At 37.4% G+C, this 23,177-nt stretch overlaps 2 protein-coding genes and 1 long non-coding RNA gene across 3 annotated transcripts; 1 reads left to right on the top strand and 2 right to left on the bottom strand.

The window, feature by feature from the left end:
* Positions 1 to 508: 508 nt before the first annotated feature.
* Positions 509 to 9,887, bottom strand: LOC113687041 (uncharacterized). Its single transcript, XM_027204744.2, has 5 exons — positions 9,511 to 9,887; positions 5,747 to 5,946; positions 4,973 to 5,132; positions 4,656 to 4,858; positions 509 to 3,770 (listed from the first exon to the last, which is right to left on the bottom strand). Exons 1-5 carry the CDS (start codon positions 9,834 to 9,836, stop codon positions 2,674 to 2,676), a joined length of 1,986 nt encoding a protein of 661 aa, XP_027060545.2. The 5' UTR covers positions 9,837 to 9,887; the 3' UTR covers positions 509 to 2,673.
* LOC149036639 (uncharacterized) lies at positions 9,861 to 11,507 on the top strand. Its single transcript, XR_016181682.1, has 2 exons — positions 9,861 to 10,101; positions 10,941 to 11,507. It is a non-coding gene; the product is annotated as an uncharacterized LOC149036639 (long non-coding RNA).
* LOC113687038 (E3 ubiquitin-protein ligase RNF10) lies at positions 10,416 to 23,175 on the bottom strand. The gene is made up of 24 exons (XM_027204740.2): positions 22,692 to 23,175; positions 21,589 to 21,791; positions 20,991 to 21,181; positions 20,523 to 20,613; positions 20,345 to 20,402; positions 19,885 to 19,946; positions 18,321 to 18,385; positions 17,853 to 17,925; positions 16,606 to 16,672; positions 16,456 to 16,517; positions 16,286 to 16,345; positions 16,042 to 16,086; positions 15,814 to 15,877; positions 15,020 to 15,102; positions 14,425 to 14,692; positions 13,949 to 14,004; positions 13,779 to 13,856; positions 13,078 to 13,195; positions 12,699 to 12,812; positions 12,377 to 12,517; positions 12,215 to 12,297; positions 11,679 to 11,739; positions 11,097 to 11,228; positions 10,416 to 10,694 (listed from the first exon to the last, which is right to left on the bottom strand). The coding sequence occupies exons 1-24, from the start codon at positions 22,777 to 22,779 to the stop codon at positions 10,603 to 10,605; spliced, it is 2,355 nt and encodes a 784-aa protein (XP_027060541.2). The 5' UTR covers positions 22,780 to 23,175; the 3' UTR covers positions 10,416 to 10,602.
* Between the last annotated feature and the right edge of the window lie 2 nt (positions 23,176 to 23,177).

Below are 23,177 nucleotides of genomic sequence, written 5' to 3'. Positions count from 1 at the left end.
ACGTATGGTCTCTAATGTTGAAGGTGACGTCTTACTGAAACAGCTATTTTTAGATCTGGGTCAAATCCTTCGAAAGAGCGGCAAAACATCCTTTCAGACTACTTGAATTTCATGTTTTCATGTTTGTGCCACGATAAAAGTGTTCGTCTAAAATTTGATTCTAGATGAGAAAGCGTTAGCTCTTAATACAGAAGAGGGAACATGTTTTCTTTTTCATAGGGCCGTACCAGAGCTAGCTCTAAAAAGTAAACACTGATGCAGTTTTTCAATGGTTTTGTCAGCTATGTTTGCAATTGAAAAAAAACTTGTTGAGGCAAAACATGTCAAAAACAATTTGTCGTTGATACAAACAAACAAGTAACCCTTGTCAAGGAAAACTTGCTTACAACCGGATTTGATGAGAAAATACAAGTTTTCAAAGAATGTCCACAATCTTTCTTGCTAAAATTTTTTAACTGACAGGATCAAATATGTTTGTTTACATCACAGTTCAAATAATACTACAGAATAAGTTTCATTTTTTAATAAAAATAGCCATACATTATTTCATTGAAAACTTCTCTTAATTAAGAATCATTGTCTATTTAATATAAATTCACGCAAATCTTTCTTACCATAGGCAATGCAATAAAATCATTCTTGAAAGTCAGAGTCCAGTATTTGATTAATGTCAGTATCTGAGAAGCTGTATACCCTCCTCTCACCTCCCCCTTACTCAACAACAATCAACTGATAACAAGTTCATGGAGGAGAGGAGTAGGTGCACAGATACTAACATTGGTCCCCAGTATTCATGGCTCTTTTTCAAAGCAAAGGGATTTTGCAAGATCCGATGCAAGATCTGCATCATGTCTCCAAACATTAATATACAACAATTAAATATAGAAATATAATTTAAAAATCTCTAATCATATGTACACTGAAAATTGAAACCAAAACCAATTTTTTAAAATATAATTTGCTAATCTTTTAATATTTTCAAAACCATTGGCTATTCCTCTGCAGTTAATCAATACTGCCCTAACAAAAATATTTCTTTTTTCTTTTAATTAATTAAATTTGTGATTCCAAATAATTCATACCCAATTAATTATCAAATTAAATTTAATCAAAATTTATACGATGCATGTATTTAAATGACTAGTGTGGTCAACTGTTTAGTACTTCCATAATTAAATCAAGTTACCTTATCTTCATGTAACTAAATTGCTAAATTTCCATGCCATTTAAAGTATGATTGAATAAATTACTTGAAAAGACATTTTGCAGATACTTATGACCACAATAAAGTACATCGGCATTTCATAAATAGAAAAAACAACAAATTATCAGACACCTCTGTGTGCCAGTCACAACATAATCTTAAAACTAAGAGTTTGCACACTACTCTAATGATTTGTGAACAAAATTTTCTGAATTTCTACCATAAAAATCAGACTACCCTGCCTGATCAATATTGGTAATAGGACCATGTGGAGTCCAATTTGGTCTGTAGTCAAATGAGTGATTGCAAAATCAAGCAACTGTGAAGAGGGACTCCCATTTGTCCATTAAAAGTATGATTACAGACCACATTGGACTACACAGTCCTTTTACCAATTAATCATAACTATTACAATTTCTGAAACAAAAAAATATTTATTTGAGAAAATATCTCCAGTAAAGACATGGTCTAAAGTAAAAAGTTTCTCCACTTTGGAAAGTCCCTAGTTTTGTAGGGTAAGTGGTTGTTGCTGTGGTTATTGTAAATAACTCTGTGATTGGTGAGTTTAATTGGGTGAACCTAGTATGATTGGCTGCTTTAACATTCTGATTATCAGTGTCCAATTGAAGCCAACTGTCTGATTACACTAATGTATTACAACTCTACAACTAATCTGTGAAAAATAAAGCAGCTGATGCCCCAATTGCTTTTGAGGAAATTGAAATGGTTATGACCGATCAAATAAATGATTCAGGTCCACTTCATGAGATATATGAATGAAGTATGAATAAAGTCATTTGAAAAATAGATTGATTACATAACTATAACAACAATATAATACATGATTACAATATCTGTTAAAATCAGTGCCATAAACAAAGGAAACTACTGTGTGCCAGCCACAGCCTTTGTAATGATTTGCAATTGTATGTATGTTGAGAAAATAAAGCAATAATCTGAAAAAATTTTGGAAATTGAACTATGAGATGCATTTGAAAAATGAGCTTTCATACAGCTGGAAAATAAAATATCACTCTTAATCGCAACAATCAAATAATTGGATCAAACAAGATAGATTCCAGCAACAGAATGAACCGTAGCTAGAGAGCATGACCAATATTGTTTAAGAATAGAACCATCAGGTTATCAAAAGTTTTAATTTTAAGCCTCATCATGAACTGGGAACTTAGAAAATTGACTTAAGATCTCTAGGTGAAGAACCCCCTTTATCTCATAATCTTCTTGGGTTTCAGACCAACGACTTTACCATCAGCTGCTAGGAAAATGACTGCAAACTTTTCCCATAACAGAAGAAACCAGTAGTAAAAATAGCTCTTGCATCAAGTCATCCAAACCATTTGCTTTTTTTAAAGAATGATCAAAATGAAATCCTTGTTTGTAGAGCTGTTTTAATTTCTCATTATTATCCCTAATTCCCCGCTAGCCTGATTACCAAACACCAATGTGTATCACAAACTGTCCCCATTGAAATGGTCAGTGCTATGTCGTATAGCCTTGCCCTTTGATGACGACTGACTACTTTCCTCTCCAAGGCCAGAACATTTTCCATTTTTCCTTGTATCTTTTATTGGTGACTTTGAACTTTCATTGCTTTGCTCCTCAGTTTCTGTCATAATTGTTACATTTTCAGCTATGATTGTGTCATCATCACCATTTTCAACTTTGACTCTGTCGCATTTCAATTCTGCCTTACAGCCCTTCTCTGGAGTAGTGTTTGTTGTATCAATTTTTTCCATGATTGCATCTTTCGCAGCAGTTTCAAGTTTCACTTCATATATAGGAGATGTAGGGTCACTCTGTGGTGTTCTCTCATTGGTATTCAAGCTTGTGTTAATAGATGGTGGAATTCTGACTGGAACTGGAGCCTGACTAGGTATTGGCACTGCAGATGACATTACAGACAAAGGCTGTAGAGGAGGAGGTAGTGACATATCTCCACATGTGATTGGCTGCAAGGGTGGTGGCATTGGTAGTGTTGTCATGGGAATGGGATGCATTTGCATCATGGGGGCACCTGCAGCCATTTGTGCAATATTTTCTGATAGATGTGGCATTCCAGGCTGCAATCCATCCATTCCTGGTGGCATAGATACAATGACAGGCATCTGGCTCATGCCTGATACCTGCATTGGATGTTGCTGATGTGCGATGCTACTAATAGGCATCATTTGAGGCTGTGCTGCTACTTGACAGGTAGGAGTGTGTCCAGCTGGCGGTGGTGGCATCATGGCTAGATTGATAGGCATTCCCTGGGGAGAAACACCCGGAACAAAGTTCCCCATTAAAGTTATTCCCTGTTGTTGACCTAGTGAAACCCCTCCTTGTTGCCCTGGAACCATTTGCTGCACCTGACTAATTTGACCAGAAGGCAGAGGTATCTGCTGCACATGTTGAGTTGTTATTGCTGGATTAGTCAGTCCAGAAGGATTTGGGAGCCCTGACTGAGGTGATGTTGCCTTAGAACCAGTAGGTACTGAAGTAGTTATGATGGGGTGTGGGATCACTGGTGACATTGCTGTGTTTGGAGTTGGGGATGCCAGTTGACCTGCATTACACAAAATACTCTGACATATGTGCATAAAGGAATAATGTTAACAATGACTAGAGAAGATGCTTGGCTTGCTATTAACCCTTTTAACTCCCAAAAGTGATTAATATGGAGCTTCTCCCTACAATATCCATACATTACTCTGCAAAAAGGTAATGAAAATACTCAAACTTATCAGTTAGATGTTGATATCTTGATCTAACATCAAATTCTCATTACTAATGATAAGAAAATATGTAGTAGCTAGAGGGGAGAATTAATAACCAGATCTTGGGAGTTCAATGGTTAAGTGTACCACAATTTCACTCTATGTTAAATAACATCTGTACAAAGTTCTCCTTTGAGAAGAGTTGATTACCAAATTAATCTTAAATAATTCCTACTGAGCTGACAAGGAAAATTTGTTTAGCAATTAAAAGCTTCTTTAGTTGGTGATCATTTCCTTAATTCTCATGACCTTAATGAATGATTCAGAGGTGATATTGTAAGGAAATATTGGATAATTGTCACTCTTAGGAGTTTACGGGTTAATTTCTATCAATTGGTTATCCTGTGGTAACCATTTACACTCCAGGGAGGGGAGAGGCACTGTCTACAGTGTCTTGCCCAAGGAAACCTCACAATGATCCAGCCATAGCTAAAACTTGGACCTCTTGATCTAAAGTATCCAGTGCTAGACACTATAAACATGAGAAGACAAGAATAAAGAAATCAATTCCCAGGGTGTCCAAAATGTAAACTGATACAGGTATTTCCTTTATCCTTAAATACCAATGAGAGAACACCACAGAGTGACCCTACATCTCCTATATATGAAGTGAAACTTGAAACTGCAGTGAAATTGAGGTGGTTTGGCATTCTTTTTTCTAAAGTGACTCTCACCTGGTGTTGTAACAGGAGCCTCTGGGAAGCTTGAGGCATCAATTGCCAGTTTAAGTCTGAATGTTTCCTCTTTGCGTCTGTTGGCAAACCAGTTATAAACACGGCTCTCAGTTACAAGATTTGGACCTAGTCCCTCCACATTATCGTATGGTACACCTCTCTGACTGCACTCCGCCCTGTTACAAGCTTCCACCAATGCTTCCCTGAGGTACAATATTTCACGATTAAATTTAAATTGGGCTCAAAATTTTTTTAATAAATGAGAAGTGAGAGAATACATACATCAACACAGATATACAAGTTTGTGATCATGTTACCGTTCTTCCTTAGAAGGATTTTTCTGTTCTTCATATGACTGATACAGGATACTTGTGGAAGCTGGTCCCCATTTAAATCTGTTTCTTCTTGGTTTCTTTGTTGGACTTCCTTCCACTTCTTCACTTTCTGAAACTTGTCTCTTACCAGGAGTGTTGTATTCTGTTGATGAAAATAGACATTGAATCAGAGAGACTACCTTGTTGCAAGTCCCTTGTTAGCTTTGGTTTAACTTTTAGAGGAGTTAATCTTGTAGGTAATGAATCCTGCATTACGGGTAAATAGAAAAAAGACTTATATACTCAGGTATTGATTTTTAATATTTTTTTATTAACCCTTTAACTCCCAAGATGTGATTGTTAATTCTCCCCTCTAGCTGCTACACATTTCCTTGTAAATTACTTATGAGAACTTGGTGCTACATCAAGATAGCAGCTTCTACCTGATAAGTTTGAATATTCTCTTTACCTGTTTGCTGAAGAATGTATGGATATTGTAGGGAGAAGTTTTATGTTAATCACTTTTGGGAGTTAAAGGGTTAAGATTTGTGTTATCTTCTTTGGGACCCTTCTTCTATTTAAGAAAAAGATTCCATGTTGCTGTGCGCTGTTCAGTTTATGATCACAGGTGACTTTAAAATGTGGTAAGAGCAAAAAGAAGAAGAATAAAGAATAAATGCATCTATTCCATTTGTACTCTTCAACTGTTCCACACATTGTTGATATGCGCATCACATTGTTCTAACATTGTAATAAAAATGCAAAACATTTCCTTACGCTCAATGATTTCTTTCCTCTTGTTCTCAAACCAAGTATAGAGTGCTGCTCTTTTGCTTGTCTTCATAGGAGTACCCTTATTAAGATGCTGTGATAAGTGACTCTGATTCAACCCAGTGGATTCCACCACCTCCCGCTGTGGAATGTTGTGTTGCTGCATATACATTTTAATCACCTTTGCTGCTTGCCATGGGTCCATTCTAGGTAATTTAGAAAAATTCAGCCTCAGACTATCTTATTGTCCAACAATTTTAAGAACTTAAAAAAATAATAAAGTGAATTTTCTTTAGTTGATGCCTGTTAACATTTCCACTGTCTGCCCCCTTAACCCTTTGACTCTCTTGAATGACCAAAACAGAATTTCTCTTAACAATATCACAATAACATCAGGCAATGAAGTGATGAGTAAATAAAATATCTATTAGAGGAATATTGGTTGATCCAATATTAAATTCTCTGAACCAACATTATAAGAATTGTATGGCAGATGTTCGGCAAACAGTAAGGAGAATTACTGATTTGATCTTGAGAGTGAAAAGGTCAAAAGTGTCCCATGATCATCACTGAAGATAAACATCGTTTGCTCCAAGTCTTGAAGGCAGAGATACCAACCTATGAAATCCAAAATCTAAAGATGTTTGATTTTGGAACATGTCCACTGCCTTTAAACAGGGACTGGACAGAGGGAGGGGCTGGGGGGGGGACTTTTATCCCCCCCCCCCCACTTTTTTGCAAAAATAAAAATAAATGAAACCAAAAAAAATTAACAAAAATAATGGAGCCAAAAATAGCTTCCCCACTCAAAAACTTGCTGTGGGGTCCCTGTTAAATTTTTACTTCCCACTATCTTGTCTTTGTCTCTTCCTACGAACTGAGAATACTGAATGAACACCCACAGCCTGGAACCATTCCCACTGTCCCCCACCCCCACCCCCTAAAAGTAATATATATATATATATATATATAGGAATATACAACTATGGAGAGAGAAAATATACCTCTTGTTGACTGAGTTCAGGGTCTGTACTTTAGGTTATGGATCGAGTTTTGTTCACTTCTATCTATGGCCAATCATGAGGTGCAGGCCATAAAGCCAAGTGGAAAAAGCAAGGTTTTGTTAAGTACAGTACAAAAGAGAAAATAAGTATAGTAAGGTATGTATTATGCATCTGCTTTTAAATAGAAGGGAAAGATTTTTATTCAAACAAACTTTGAATTTAACAAGGTGCACAGTGGAATATTGCCAACTAAATTGATCATTAATGGGGCACTTACTGACCCAGAGATATAATTTATTGAGTTCTCCTCTTCTACAAAAAAAGAGTCATTTAACATTCATTTTAAAAAGTTGTGAAGGAATTAGGAGATTTATTTCATTTCTCAGAGACTTTCAGATACTTCAAAGAAGGTGGAAAATGTAAATATTTCCAGGATGGAATTGGTCAGAGAGCAAGAGCAAACCAGTTCCTTAACCCTAAAAGTGACTGACTTCTACTTTCTCATCCCAGTATCACCCTTTAATAAAATGTTAAGGTAATGAGAATAATGGAAATGATCCTCAGTTTAAGAAGCTTCTGATTGTCAAACAAATTCTCCTTGTCATTACTACAGGAAATTTAAAAAGATCAGTGCAGAGAATATGAATACTGATGTTAGTGTAGGATTGTTAGCACCAATATATTTAGTAAGCCTATTGTTTCCTTTATGGGGTGTGTGGAACGCACCTAAATGTGTGTAATTTATTCAAAATGCTCTTGCAGCTTCAGCGGTTTAAATCTCGTTGCTTTTGTAGGACTGTTATTCAGTTTGTTTTGGTTTACCTGAAACACAACTGCAGTATACAGTACAGTTTATGTAGCCATTTCCAGGACAATGACAAATGTAAGAGTCATTTTTTGGAATTGTCTATTTAGGTTTTGCGTCGCTGTTGGCTTGGATTTTTCTCTTTTGTAACTTTTGTTTATAAGTTTATTTCTTTCAGTTTCAACCACACACTGCCCTAAAGTATCGCTCTACTGCAAGGTATCTTCTCACTGCTTGTCAAGTGAATAAGGACTAAATACGTGTTAAAATGTGATTCCTGGTGTTGCATCAAATCTGCTGTGTTGTCTGTTATAGTTAAGGTGTAAAAGGTTAAACATGCTGTTTGGTATCTTTCCATACATAATTAATTTTCTTTCAACTTTTTTAAAACTCTATGTGACTAGCAGGAGTTATTGTCAAGTTTTGAGAGTTCACTTCACACCTTGTTGTCACTGAATATGGGTTTCACTCAATGCCACACTTTTTTAAAATAGCACAGGCAATATGGACTGTAAAAGGCACTAAGCTTAATTTTTCTCCCTTGAAAAGATTAATTTTCAGGAAAAAAAATGACAACCTTCTTATCCTAGTACACCGCAATGAACGCACACAAAAGTCTTTCAAAATGATGATAAGAAATTTTCTGCTCAATCCCGTTAATGTGAGTCCATTTCCGGTGTAGATAATGGTTGTTTTGGATTTTTTCATTGTATACATTTCGTGCAAGCTACGAGGAAACTACTACAAAAAATGTTGCTGTGACACAAGTTTCAAACGCACTTGCCTGAGTACTACACCTTAGTTATACAGCTGTTATTATTGTTAGCGTCACCTCATATATTGTCTTTTGATCATTTGACGACCATGGAATTCTCATGGCCTCGTGAGATAAAATTTCAGAGGGTGTGAAGAAACACGAAGAAAGCGAAATATAAAGCAGATGTCCTTTGAATGCATCACTTGAAACAACTCTTGCAAAGCATCGAACGCTTAAGTCAACAGTTCGCTTCGGTGAAGCTTTTCCGACGACGATTCTAAAGGAACGTGTCGTTAGAAGAAAGAGAAAGTGCCTAATTATTGCTTCCCTCTCGTCTGTCAACGAGGATGCAATCAACAACGAAACCTTACTGCGCCGAAGAGGAGAACGAAGCAGGCTACAGATAAAAAAATAGCGAGAATTCGTCTTGCTCCGCCATGCTACACTCAATACGAGTATTGTATATTTATGCCTAGAACTCCACTTCCTCTGCGCTCTTCAAGTTAATATTTAATTGCCTTTCTTTATGATGGACCCGAGCAAATCATTAACGCGATAGATTTTCTATTCACAACACAATATAAGTTGGGAATTGATTTCATAAATAATGCAAAGCGACCCCGTTACATTACATGATCGTTTCACACAAGAACGTGTGTTTCTCGTAATGAAGCCTGTTGAAAATCGACATTTGCCAATACATCTATTAGTTTTGGTCGGCTGATGGAAAGTTCAGGTAAGAGGAGGCGTTGGTTTTGGTGACGGATCAGTTCTTCGGCGTGATCTGTGCGCCAGACCGTGTGATGGAAGTCAAGTTTTTATTCCGGCGAACTGATGCGAATCGAACATTCGATCGATACAAGTCGCGTGCCACCAGTTAAGGTTAACAATAGGCAAGTAAAGTTTTTAGATCGGCGAACAATGGAACTACGCGTGAAATCAAAATACGTTCGATGAAGGGAAGAAAAGACGCGCTCTAGGGAGTACAAAAGATGAGTTATTCACGAGGTTAAAGAAAGCCGGTTAAATATAAAATGCAAGTAACGTATTACACATGCAAAGTTTCTTATCCTCAATCAACTTGCAACAGAACTTGGAAACAGCGAATGCGAATTTAAGTCCGCCCACCAAGGGATCTCCGACAAATGCATTATGCGCCATGACTCCAAGAAGTGGAAGTCGACTACGAGGAGTAAACACTTACCCGAGCATTTGATCAACAAAGCTGACCTGTTGTGCCTCTAAGCTCACGTCTCTTATCAACCTTCTCTGAGGAGCTTCATCGAGTTTGACTGCCTCGCTTTTGACCTGAATACCTTGCAAATGATCGCTGGAGTTGTGCTTGGGTTGTTGCTCTGCAGCTGTACCATCTGCGCGTTGAGCGCTCTGCGCCAATTTTGCGTACAACTCATCGCAAGCGCCAAGAAGGGCGTCTTTGGAAATGCCACTGCTGATCAGAGCTCGCAGTAACTCTCCTTGTAAGGGTGTGATTTCTCGACTGCTGGCGTTTCTCGCCATAGTGTTGTGCATCGCTTGTTGGTATATGTGAGCAATCGCTCCGTTCTCCTGGTAAACAGGACCAGAACATCGTATTGAGCATGCATTCATTAATGGTCAGCGCGGCGGTTTTGCGGGAACGTTGCACTTGACTCCTGTGGTGTATTTATCTCCTCATTCAATTCGAGGATCATTAACTTCTTTTCCAAATAAATTTTAGGTTGGTCGTAACTGTTATATGGAAGCTACCATATCATTTTCACACCAAAAAAGAAGGCTAAGGGTTCTTCTTTGAAAGGTAATTCTCAACATGATAGGCAGATTGTGAGCACGTTTCATTTTACAAAAAAAAGGCAAAAAACGACAGAAAAACGCCAAAAAACTGACAAAATCGATAAAGAAAGAAACAATGACGGCCAAAGGAAAACAGAGAGCTCTTTGTGAAAAAATACATAGAAATATAACCTACTACAAAATTTGGGAGGGGATCTAACACGGTAGCTTTACAGGTTCCAACCTTCTCGCCTCATCTTAACAGCGAGCAAGAATTGTCGACGAGGTGGAGGTCAAAGCAACGATATTCCAAAACAGAGTGCAAAATCACAGCCAATATGGTCTCTAGTAACTGTTTTATTATCGACAAACGTTTTTTTTAAACGATGAATACAGTATACGCTCGTGGCTGAGATTCATTCTACAGGCCTAGCCTCTATCATACAATTCTTACGATCAAATTTATCCTACATCAAAGATCTGCGTGAACACACCGACCGCTTCGAGAGTAAATTCAAACTGTTTTTTAAGTGTACTTCATGAAACTTCCTGTAGTAAAGAGAAGTTTCTTTTTGCTTTTCTTTTGCTTCTTTCCACTGTTCCGTTCCCCTGTAGCGCCTAGAGGGAACAATTATACAGCTTGTTAGTTAAAAGATCAAAAATCAAATGGACATGCGCTTTTGGCCTAGTTCTCTATAAATACGCTCGAATCGACAAGTCTTTTATCCAGTCAGCATCTACGGGCAACTCCCACTTGTCCCTCAACAACACGACCACCTCAACTGAACTGACCCAATTTTTCACCTTCAGCCCTTTACGCCCTCCATTAGTATTCATATTCTCGGCTATGTTCTCTTTATTCAGGATGGTACTGACAGGGAGAATCTGCGAGACAACCAGGAGCTCCTTAAATTAGCCATCATTTCACAGACCCGATAACTCAATAATTTCTCGTGGCTTCTCCAAGAATGTGAGTTTAATTACGCGAATGAACGGTAGAGTAGAGACAACAAGCCTCACCTTGACTTTCCTGGTAAAAGCCACTTCTGGTCCAGTCAGCTGCGACCAGAGCCTCGGTGAAGGCAGACTGAAAAGTAGGCACTGGCGCACAGTCCTCCTCGTCCTCGTCTTCCATCTTCTTCCTCGCTGATGCTACAAAGAATAGAGAGACTGATTAAACTAATTTAATCGCATTGTGCCCTAAGAATATTATGGTTTGGAAGGGGAGAGAGCAGCGATGGGTGACATCCTGAAGAAGACAGCAAAAATCTACCCTCAAGATTAGCTAAATAATTCATGTATGGCACGATAAACGATCAAGTTTAACGAAATAATCACACTAAAATGATTAGGATGCCACAAAAATGATGGTACGCGTGTTTACACTAAACTTATTTGGTAATTCTTAAAAGAAGGGCAATTATAAGTTAATGATGCCCTGAGTGCCTTATTTACAGCATTGAGACCATGGCGCCCGCCTTAGCGGTTTCAAGAATAGGCGCGCTTAATGCCGATCTCACTGGATGCCAAAGTAGATGCAAAACTGACAGATTGTTACTGACTGCTGGATATGTTTTACTCGGGAAGTGATCCTTGATGTACCTGATAGAGTAGGCTTCTCCACGCGTTTCGGAATATCAACAGCCTTCTTGGACCTCAGTGCCTAGTAACATAGCAAAACTATTGAAGTTAGTCGAGGAAAAAAACCAAGCGCACTTTCAGATGTAACGTAGTTCCTGGAATAAGCTAACGAACTCTTATTTGAAATTTCGGCTGAAAGGAGTGAGGCTAGTTGGAAGGAGGGCGTTTAATCGAGGGGGGAGAGGGGTGCTTATTTTTTTCCTGTTCTGATTCCAATGAAATCGAAGATTCAAAAGATATAAATGAGCGATAGAAAATTGTTTTCCTCGGATCCTTACTATTTGAGAAAACTAGGGAGAAGGGGGAGAGGCTTATTCGAGAGGGTTGTTTGTTTGACAGCATAGCCTAAGGGGTGGATGTCCATTCGGGAAAGGGCACTTATTCCTGACACTATTGACGAAATTAACGTTTAAAGACGACGTTCTAGAGCACGCGTGGCTAAGCAACGGCTAAACTTTGTTTAGACACCTGTAACTGACATTTCGTTTTCAACTAACCTCAGCAAAAGATGGAGGGTTTGGTCCCAGATCATCTTGCAAATTGGCTCCATCTGTTTCTCCTGCTGCAGCATAACCTTCATCTGGAAACCAAGAGGAACCATATTGAAATTAACTGAATGTTTTCTATTGAATGCAAATTGAAGGGAATGTCTTTTGTACCTTGACCAGCCATGGAAGCTGCAAACTGCATGAATGGGCTAGGTGACGATTTACCGGGTGGAGAGAATGCCAATGGCCCGTGCTGAGCCGGGAACTCTGACTCACTGCCAAGATTTAAGCGTTCAGGAGCCACTGATTCACCTGTACGATGGACACATTCATTTACATTAGCTACAGTACTTAACAGACCAGACTTAAAATACCACAACGGATACGAGAATTTCTACACAGATTTTTAAGTAACCGTTAATATAATTGGTTTTACATTTTCACATGCAAATCAGAACTGAACAACGTCATGGTTTCTCCTAATCCTACTCACTAGTAAATCTTCCTGAGCTGTATGAACAATTGTCACTGGATGAAATTTTATGCTCCCTCTTCTTCTCCATCCTTAACTTCTTCTGCCTCTGCTGTCTTCGACGTTGAAGCTCCTCTGCACAAAGGAAAAAGAAGAGGTAAATACTAAAGACCAATTGTTCTAAGATAAGAGGTCTGCAAAATATTTTAAAGGTAAACCAGCTTGGCAGCAGAGCTCCACTGGGTGTTGCAGCATGGAGTTGTATCCTTCAACGGTTTTTTAAGATGAGCACATGGGTAAAAATAATTGGAGATCAGTGAAAGGGTTTGCTCAAATTGATTCACCTTTCCTTACATTATTGCAAGAATGTGAAGCATATGTACTGCACAGTGTCCCTCACCTCGGAAGAAATTGAGAGTGTGGCGTGACACAACAGGTGGTTTGATGTCCAGTTCACAGATAACAAACTCACAGGTTAAAGGAAGATGGCTCATGTATCGGAACTGCTTACGAAGAGCCTACAAGTACATAGTCACATTAAACAGGAAAATTACCCTAAGTTAACATACATTGCCAAAGAACTATAGTATACAGCTTACACACTGTTACAACTTAACAATAAGTTCTAGACAAAGTCTTGAAAGGAAAACAGTGAGGTTTATGCCAAAAATTGAACGAGATCCTTCCTTGAAATCTGTCTGTACACCTTTGGTTCTTAAATTGTGACATAAAAGCCTGAGTACTGTCTTGAAATGGGTGGGGTGGGGGGGGGGTGGGGGAGAGGAGAGAGGGTAGGAAAGAGAGGTGGCTAAAGAGAGCAATGCCTTAAGCTGAACTATATTAGAAGTGGACATTTGGCGACCTAAAATCATAAAGGGTCTGGAGAAACATAATTCTATTTATACAATGTATGATATTGCATGATAACTAAACCACACTGCTTGTCTTGAAGTAAGCAGCATGGCTGACATTTAGAGTATTATCCTCTCTGTGCCTTTCTGAACCAGGAAAAAAACAAAAACAAAAACATGCACACAGAAAAAAAAATAAGAGATCTAATTTACATCTTGAAAAGTTGGGGTATCAAATCCTAAGACTGACCTCATTCTGGGTCAAAGCTTGCATTTCCACAATCTCTCCTGTAATATATTCTGGACAATACTCCAGACTCCCATACTCCTGGAAAGTAAATAACTTAGTCAATCAAACAAATCTCAGGACTTCTTTCATAAAATTATTTCATCAATTTTACCATAAAATAAAAGGAATACCTTAATCAAGCAGCGTGCATTAATAGAGCTCAAGAATACATTCTGGCCATCATCAGCTGTAGAGACAAACATTTTTGGATTGCTCTAGAATTTTATTAGTTTCATGTGTGATACTTAAACAGAGAAGTGCTGGTATGTTACTCCCTTAGCTCTCAAGATCTGACAGTCAATTCTCCTATCTAGCTGTAACATTTAAAAAAAAAAAAATTAGTTATACCCGTTTGGTATTACCAGTACAGTGGCAGATCAAGATAACTTTTACATGATGAGTTTGCTGGATATGTATACTTAGATATTTTAGGGAGAAGTTACATGTTAATCACCTTTAGGAGTTAAAGGGTTGAATACAAATAATCAAGGTGTAACTTAAGAGATAACAAATGACTGAAAAAAAAGACATGAACTACACAAGACAAAAATTGGCCTAATGCTAATATGATTCTTTTACCATTTTATAAATAGACCATTTCATATACCTTGATAGAAGTAGTAGTGCTGAGTTGTGACAGCCCCAGGAGATAAAGGTCTTGAAGACTCTGAACTAGAATCTCCTGATGTACTCTCACTGCTGTGCTGTCGCGCTCTCCTAAGGTAAGTGACATTATCAAAATCTTCTACCACCTCTGTTGTTTCACATGTTTCTTTGGATAATGAATCAATCACATCAAAATTTGACTTCTGTTTTTCACCCTCCACTGTTCCATCTTCTTCATCAGAGAAGGCTGCCTCATACTCACCAACATCCTAAAGGATAGAAATGCAAGCTAAATAACCCACAGAGCATACCCAGAACCCTGTTCCTCACCCAAAGAGACCCTATGAATATGCTAGTTCCTCACTGGAAAAACGAACTGATATGTAGGGTTTTCTTCAAGTTTAGAAGATGTTGATGAAAGGCAGATGGTTTTTTTGTATGAAGTGTTACCCTTTTCCAATATCACCTTTGAGTTCCTACCTTAACCTGATGAGAAAAGTTGCTAGAAACTAGTTTGCTGGCTTCTGGCTCTTAAATATGGCCTTGGATAGAGTATGGAATGTCATTCTTAGACAGGTCAGAAAGCAACTTCTTACCTGAAATGCCCCTGGAGAAAGTACTTTCCAGCCAGTAACTTCTTTGACATCTTTTTGATTGTCATCCTCATACTGTAGTGAACCTGATGACATTATCAAATCAACTAATTGCTCAAGAAACCTTCAACCCAGTAAACAAAATAATATTGCTTTCAAAGTTGTTATACCCAACTCTGGTCAAAACACTACTTTAACCTGAACTCTTGTGAAAAGGGAAAAGGAGAACTTTAATTTCAGAGCCAGTTTACATCTCATGATAAATAGAAACAAGTGAATAAAGGGGTAAGTTTCTTAAGAAACTGTGGTGTTTTGTTGGTGGAAACAAGAGCTGGAGCTGGAGTTTAAGGTCTATTTGTGATAAAAGGTCCACGACATTCAGACAATCAAGTGGAATGGGGGTGATGCTTTACAAGAAACTATTGGGTTAATCAAATGAAAGTAGTGTAAAACAGTTGTGACAAATACAAGAGCTTGATGAGCCATGATGCCCGAAATAGTTTATTGAAAAGATAGAAATATTAATCTTAGCCAGTTCATGAAGAACCTTGCAGCATTTTTTGTTTGTATGGTTGTTTGGAGGCTAGAGAAGTACAACAAGCAAAGACAAACAGTTTAATTACTAAGTTAAGAACTAAGTTAATTGTCTGAAACCCACAAGAAAGAGCACTAACCCCAGGAATCAATTTAGGAAACTAATCAGCAATTGAATACACTTCATTAATCAATAAAGATGCAGGTTACATTTAAAGCAGTAGTCATTCAGGATCCTTAACCGATCCTTAACTGACACTCACTCTCCATGAGGCTTCTCACTTCTTCAACACAATCCTTTGATTTACTCAGTTTTTCACGACGAGCCTGCAAACATACCCAAGAGATTCAAAAGCTTTAGTTACTGATAGTGGAGGGAATAGGGAAACACTCAACTAATGGTCTCAACATTACTCCAAAGAATAAAAGACACCTGAGAAATGGTTACATCACAGTTTGCTCTCCAAGTTTCATACATGGAGCTATTTTACCTTAATTTCTTCCAGTGCAACTTCAATGTAACAAACTTCCTCCGCCTGTAGAGCAGAAAAATAAAATATAAATTACAAGAATTAGACCTGAATAACAGTTTTCCCAATTTCTAAGAATATTCCTAAGCTTTAAGTATGTCATCTCTTTTATTACATAGTTAACGCTATCTGATGAATCAAGCTGGGTAAAGGGCATGATGATATTAACAACTACCTTCTCCCAATACAAGAATTTCCCACATACCTGTTCACATTTGGCTTCCACAAGCTGTGTACTCAATGCTGTCTCTTCAGGTTCAACGATCTGTTTTAATGAAACCAACAGTAGCCTCAAACTCAAAACATATCGTACAGACAACTATTAAATATTTACCCTCTTCACAGTTTTAATCAGTATTGAAACAATCCAATTACCTGTTTTAAAACTTCATCAGGAGAGGCCAGCAGTAGTTTTGCATAACGTGTATCTACCTCATCTGGGAGAGAAAAACAAAAAATTTTTAACCAGATATAATCCCTCACATTTCATTTCTTAATGTGGTTTTTTTAAAAGGTCTATATTACCATTGATTCCAAATGGCTTTAATTCCCTCTCATGCCATTGAGCTTTAGGAATAGCAAGCACAGAGGTCTAAAAAAGATAAAAATTCATATTACCATCCACAGCCAAAAACACTTAAGACTTGTCTTTAATTATTATGTTTAATACTACGGATTTGAAGAGCTTCTTTTCTTTACACTTGATGATATCCTTGTGGGCAAGAGGGCAAGCTTTGTACCACAAAATCTCAGACAACTATTTTATCTTCTTTTCACACTGTTTCAATAAAAGTGTTTATGGCTTGCCTTTTCAACTTGGAGACTTGAAGACAATTTATGGGCCTGTTTCTCATAATTATAATACATTTGACAATTGTCAGATCAATTTGTTATTTCCATAATTATGATATAAAACTAAATTAATTCACTTTCAATGGAGTTTGTAAGAAACTATTCATAGCAGTAATCTTGTGCAAATGAAACCAGGCCATTTCCTTAAGACAGGTTTTAACAAACCATTTTAAGATATAAAACAGAGGAGGCCATTCAAGATTATGATTCAGTTAAACTTTAGAGGAATTAAACCCTTTACACCCTATGAGTGATAAGCATCTACCGTAAAAACCCACAGATAAGCTGCACCCTGAATTCAGCAGCTCAAATTTTGGAAAAAAAAGTTTTTTGAAAGAAATCAAAAGAAATCCAAAGTTACGTCTTGAGAAGTCTTCTTCATCCACTGTTTATCGAAAGTAAACTCACTAATTAACTTTGCAACGGAAATACTTCAAAGTCTTACCCACAATTTTAGCACTTTGATACAATGAACATCATTTCTACCAACTCTGACATATGATTGATCTTTTTCTGGTGTTTGTTGACAGGAATTTCTTCATTCAACACAGTTTTTCCATAGATTTTTGCATTACAACGAGAATGTGAGCAGAACATTCGAAGCTTAGTAACCAGGCATTAGATTGGATGACATTCACAACACCTTTTTCAAATTTTCCTGCCGATAAGCCTCACTTCCAATTTCTAGTGACAATTTTTGGAAAAAAGGTGTGGCTTATATGCAGGGTTTTACGGTAATTTCTCCTTGCTGTTTCACCCCTGAATCACATTTTAAGATAATGAGAATAAAGAAAATGATCACCAACTAAAGAAGCTCTTAACTCTTAAACAAATTCTCCTAGTCAGCAGCTTAGGAAATGTAAAGAGAACAGTATGGAGAATATGCACACTGATGTTAAGGCAGAAAGGGTTAAGAGTACCTTAGCTCGCTTCATAAGCCTCATGGTGATAGTATCACCAACTGAAAATGGGTGTGATTCCATGGCAACAACACTGAAAAGAAAGCAGAAAATTAGTGAAAATCTAAAAAGAAGAAATCTGTGGGTTTTATCACTAAAAAATTTAGCACTTAGTCAATTAACAAAAATTATATGAACCAAAGAAAGATGCATGTTATAATTTTTTGTCACCTTCAACACTTCAAAAATTGCTTAAGCAGAGGTACAGAGCAACAGCTTACCCAACTGTTTTGAAATGCTCTGTGAACAATATTGAACTTATATATTCCTGTAAGCCGAAGAGCATAACCAAAAAATGGGCACTGCTCTGAGAAACTGACTCTTAAGTACATCAAAATTGCAGAACCAAAAGAAACTTTAATACACACAAAGTTTGATTATAGTACATCACATTTATTATTACTTTGGGCTTGGATAGTATTATTGTACCTCTTCAAGTTATTTTTATGGACAGCTTCAAAACAAATGGGACACTTGTGCCAAGAGTTGTCGCTCTGTTGAAGCAAGTTTTAAATTGAGTCATTTATCTTTTAACCCTTGCAGTCCCAAGATCTAAATATTTTTTTCTCTGCACTGTCCGTTCTACCTTTCTTATAATTTTGGATCTGAGAATTAACATTACAACTCCATAGCGGATTAAATGTGTACCTCAAAAATTAAGGTTGTTAAGTATTCATATATTCAGGCTATTGTTCTTTCTCATTACTTATTCATTCCGATGAGTTTGCCGACATGCCAGCATGCTTCCGAAGATCGTGAAGAGCGCAACTTCTTTGATGTAGGTGAGATATTTTTCTTTTGTTAACAGATGAAATAAACTCTCCCGGGAATCTGCTTGATTCGGATCAAAACAAAACGATCGGCACTCGAAATGATAAACTATTTTCGCTTTTGCTCTTCGCAGTGATTACAACAACTCGTCCAAGATCCATTTTTAAATCTTTTGCAACGCTCTTTAATCCTAAAAACATATTAAGGCTAAAAATACACCGTGAATAGAAACTAAATCCATTCAAATGATTGCAGTTAATCGATCTCGAGTTCATTCATCTCAAGACAATGTAAACAAAAGGATACAAGATCACAAGTCTGTTCGCGCAAGGTAGCTTAATTACACTATTGTCCAAGTCTTTTGAAGTACCTTCCGCAGTTCCTTTGGTCTTCTTCCAAAATATCTCACCTTTTTCGAAACGAATAAAACCGACACGTTTTCGGCAGCCACCGAAAGCAATGCCCAAAGGAATAAACCGAGCCTTCGAGGTAAAAAATCCAGCGGTGTCACCCATTTCAGAAAGTCACATTTAATCCGCTATGGAGTTGTAATGTAAGCTTCCAATCACAGATCATCCCTAACTTGCTTTTCTCTTCATTCTTTTGACACTTCTGCTTGAAAATTTATTAACAATGTGAGGAGAAAATTCCTTTCTAGTGAAAGGGTTACCTCCCTGTATTATCCTAAAATAACTAGCAGTTCTATAGTTTTAACCCCACACAGCATCATTACAATGAAATTTAACAGTTTCTGATTAGGTTCATTATGTTTTCTTAGGAAAAACTGTCAAAGTGTTGTCCACCACCAGGGAATTGGAATGGGTATGTCTATGGCAAATGTGCTAGGTTCCTTTGGCAAGAGACTAGGATATCTCTCTCCAGGACAGTGCCAGATCTCATGGTTCCTTTGTGCTTTGAGGAAATGTAATTTAGTGTGCTAGTTATCATCTATAATGCATGTGAGAAAAAGTAACTTCAGAGTATTAACCCATTCACTCCCAATATCTCATGAATAATTATCCTTTATGTCTACCATATGATTATCATGAGGTTAGTTTAGAGAATTTAATATTGAATCAACTAATAATGCTTTGACTGATGTTTTCATTTAATGTCATTACTTGTGTGCTTATTGATGTATTGATATTGTAAGGAGAAATTAGGTCTTTGTCACTCCTGGGAGTTAAGGTTTAAAAAGTCATGGGTATCACCAAACACTTACCAGACTTAAGTAATGAAGGATACAAGACCAGCAGTAGATATGGCCACATCGGGTTATCTTAGCTAAAAAACAGACAGTGAAATCCATTAAGATTACAATAACCTAAAAAAGATTTTTTCCAGCCAATGAGCTTGCCTGTGTGGAATTTGATGTTGAGGCCTATATCATTACATAACCTCAGCATCTTGGCAAATCTATTCAAATTTTAGGGATGTTGATGTTGAGATAAATACTATCATGTCATCTCAGCATCTTGACAAATCTACTCAAATTTTTGGGGATGTTGATGTTGATGTTGAGACAAATACTGTTACAAAACCTCAACATCTTGGCAAATCTATTCAAATTTTAGGGAAGGGCTCATCAACATAACCTTTCATTGTATTTTAAGACATTTTCTTCTTAACTTAATATGTACCTGTTTAAAGTCAATTAATTTGTTAAACAGTATCACATCTACCTGCAACAGGGGGATATAAACAGATGGGGCATGATGGCACCTCATGGCTTAAGATTCGCTGTGAAAATAAATCAAGATAAATTGATAACATTAACAAAATAATCTGCATAAATAAATTTTTACACTTGTCAGATGATTTTAGGAAGAAATTATAAAAGTTTTGATGTAATGAACTCACCACTTGTTCTATCAAATCCCAGTCCACAAGCACATCAGGGTCCATGGCATGAATTTCATAATCACCAGAATCAGACACTACAAACTGAAAGCTAGAAAATAATAATGAACAATAAAATTTGAAACTTCAAGGGTTCTAACCAGATGAGTGAGCTCTAAGCCATTTTGCTGTGGCTGTTTCTTTTTTCCCTTCTACAGTTAGTTCTATTGTTGTTAATAATCACTGACCCTTGATCAAACTACCTTGAAAAAGAGTTTCCTGGAGTAGCTGAATCAATTTGAAACATTTGAAGTCATCACAGTTATTGTCCAACTGCACAAAGTCGAGTAAAAATAACATGCGAATAGAGTACAAATATCCTTCGATATTGCATGGTTATTTGGGCCATTGGTTATTTATTTAGCACAACTTGTAAAAATACTCAGTGATACTATACACCAAAACATCCAATATGAAATATATACTCACTTAGCTTGGATGAACTGTTCTTTATTGAATGGAGTGTACTTTTTGCGACCATTTCTGGGGAGATAAGCGAGGGGCTTTTCCCTAGGTGCATATTTGAAGTTCAAAAGGTGATTGAGTGACATGCCATACTTTTTCGACCCAGCAGTAGTACCAGTGACTGGATAGTCTTCTAGTGCATCTGAGACAGACTCCTAGGAGAATGAGATGTCATGAATAAGAGCCTGAATACTACCATGCAACAACCTGTACAGATTCAAACCTTTTTCCACATACTTCTCATCCATTATCATTTTAATTTGGTAGATTTAAGGTTGTGATTCAAACATGTGGTCTGAGTTGAACAGCCACCAATCTCCAAGGCCAAAGTAATTAAGCTCTTGTTACACCTCCCTTACCTCACCTCACCTCCTTTTTTCTGAACAATAAGTATGCAAATTTATTTATTTTCATGAGATTTCTGGGTTTCATACAAGCTTTGGCCAACATACTTCCTTTTAAAACTAGCACATCATACCCAGAAGCAAAAGGTTGTCTTACACACCAAATTGTCTCAAAGCAATCTTTAAAAAAATAAACCGTCAAAAGTAAGCATGTTTACCCTTTTTGAATCTACACCAGACTGATAGAAACTTCTTGTGGGGGGCCTCCTGTCTGGCATAGCTCCACGCCTCTGTGGTTGATTGAACCCATCTCTCTTATCATACGAGTCTCTCTGTTGTCTATAACGGTCTTGATTGGGATATCTACCACTGTTGTATCCTCTTCTATTTCTACCTCTCCAGTTACCTTTATTTCTCTGGGCTGAAAGAATACAATGAGTTATTGGTCATAAAATGTCCTTACTGAGTAAGTGGAAGGGCGTGATGGGTAAATCTTTGGCTCCAGGTCACGGGGTGGTTTCAAGCAAAATTAGGGCTAAACTTCAGAATACCCCGCAACTCATTTACATGTGTCGGGAGGCTTTGAAGATCGAGGCATAACACAATAGACGCTATTCTTATTCAATGACATGTAAATAAGTTGTGGGGTATTCTGAAGTTGCTCCAAAATTAGGTTTGATGGGACAACTTGACCAGTGCCAGCCTAGACATTGTTTTGAGCCTTGGAACTTACTGTAGGCAACATTTGCCCTGATCAGCGACCAAATTAAACATAAACAAATCAAAGCTACTTGAAACCATTTTTGCAAAAATTGCGTTTATAATATCCTGCTTCACAGCTCTTTCGCATCATTCTTAATCAAGGCTGGAGGAAATTCCTAACAAATGTTGAGACAATACACGCAAAAAGGAAATCAGTACAGTCTCTTTACGACACCTGTCTGTTTCTTCGTTGAGTAGCAGTAGACGAACTGAGAGTCGCAACACGTAAACGATCACTCGTGAGATAGAGATATCGGAGGATAAAATAATTTAGGTTTCCAAGCTAACAAGCACGTCTCTAAAACTGCTCAACAGTATTTAGACCCATTATATGTTCCAGACATAACTTGACAAGGTTCAACAAACGTAAGCTAAATTCTTTACATATAGCCTAAATTTAATTTCGCAAACCATATCCAACCAGAAACTATTTCGAAAACCTTCCCACATGCGAAGTAAATCAAAGCGTTAAAGATTCAAATACAATGTGTGGCCTTTGTAACCAATGTTAAATAACAAAACAATTGTACAAGTATTCTGATGTACATTATTTCGGTACCTGGCTCCTTTCCATTCGGCTGTGAAGAAGGAACTACTCCTTTCGGGGTAGCAGCTCTTCCTTCCATCTCCTCGCAATCCTTGCTCATCCACTGCCCAAATTTCTGTTCTGTGAAGTTTTGAATTAAAAACTGAAACGCAACAAACGGTCACTCCAACAGGAGAAAAGACGTTTTCTACCAATTCTTGCATAAACATGGCGCAAAATTCTCACAAAGCCATAATGAACCTGACGAAACTGAGGTGGTAGTTTTTCGTTGTTTGTGTCCAAGGTTTTGAAAAATTTTGAGTTAAAAATATACAAAAAACAACAAGGGAACGTTTGCTCCCTTGTAACACAGGTATTGTGTCCCTTACAGGGACTTTGCAGTGGAAATAAAAGTAGTAACGAAAGCTCACTGGGCTGCTGTAACCAGCGCCAAGACACTAATGGAGGACGATAACTAACCAGTGACGTGGATCAGGTGATCAGTTGACACAGTTTGGC

This window comes from Pocillopora damicornis, chromosome 12 (genome assembly GCF_964200805.1).
Source record: "Pocillopora damicornis chromosome 12, jaPocDami1.2, whole genome shotgun sequence".
NCBI lineage: Eukaryota > Metazoa > Cnidaria > Anthozoa > Scleractinia > Pocilloporidae > Pocillopora > Pocillopora damicornis.
The sequence above is the reverse complement of the archived record's forward strand: the minus strand, read 5'-3'. Positions and strand labels throughout refer to the sequence as shown.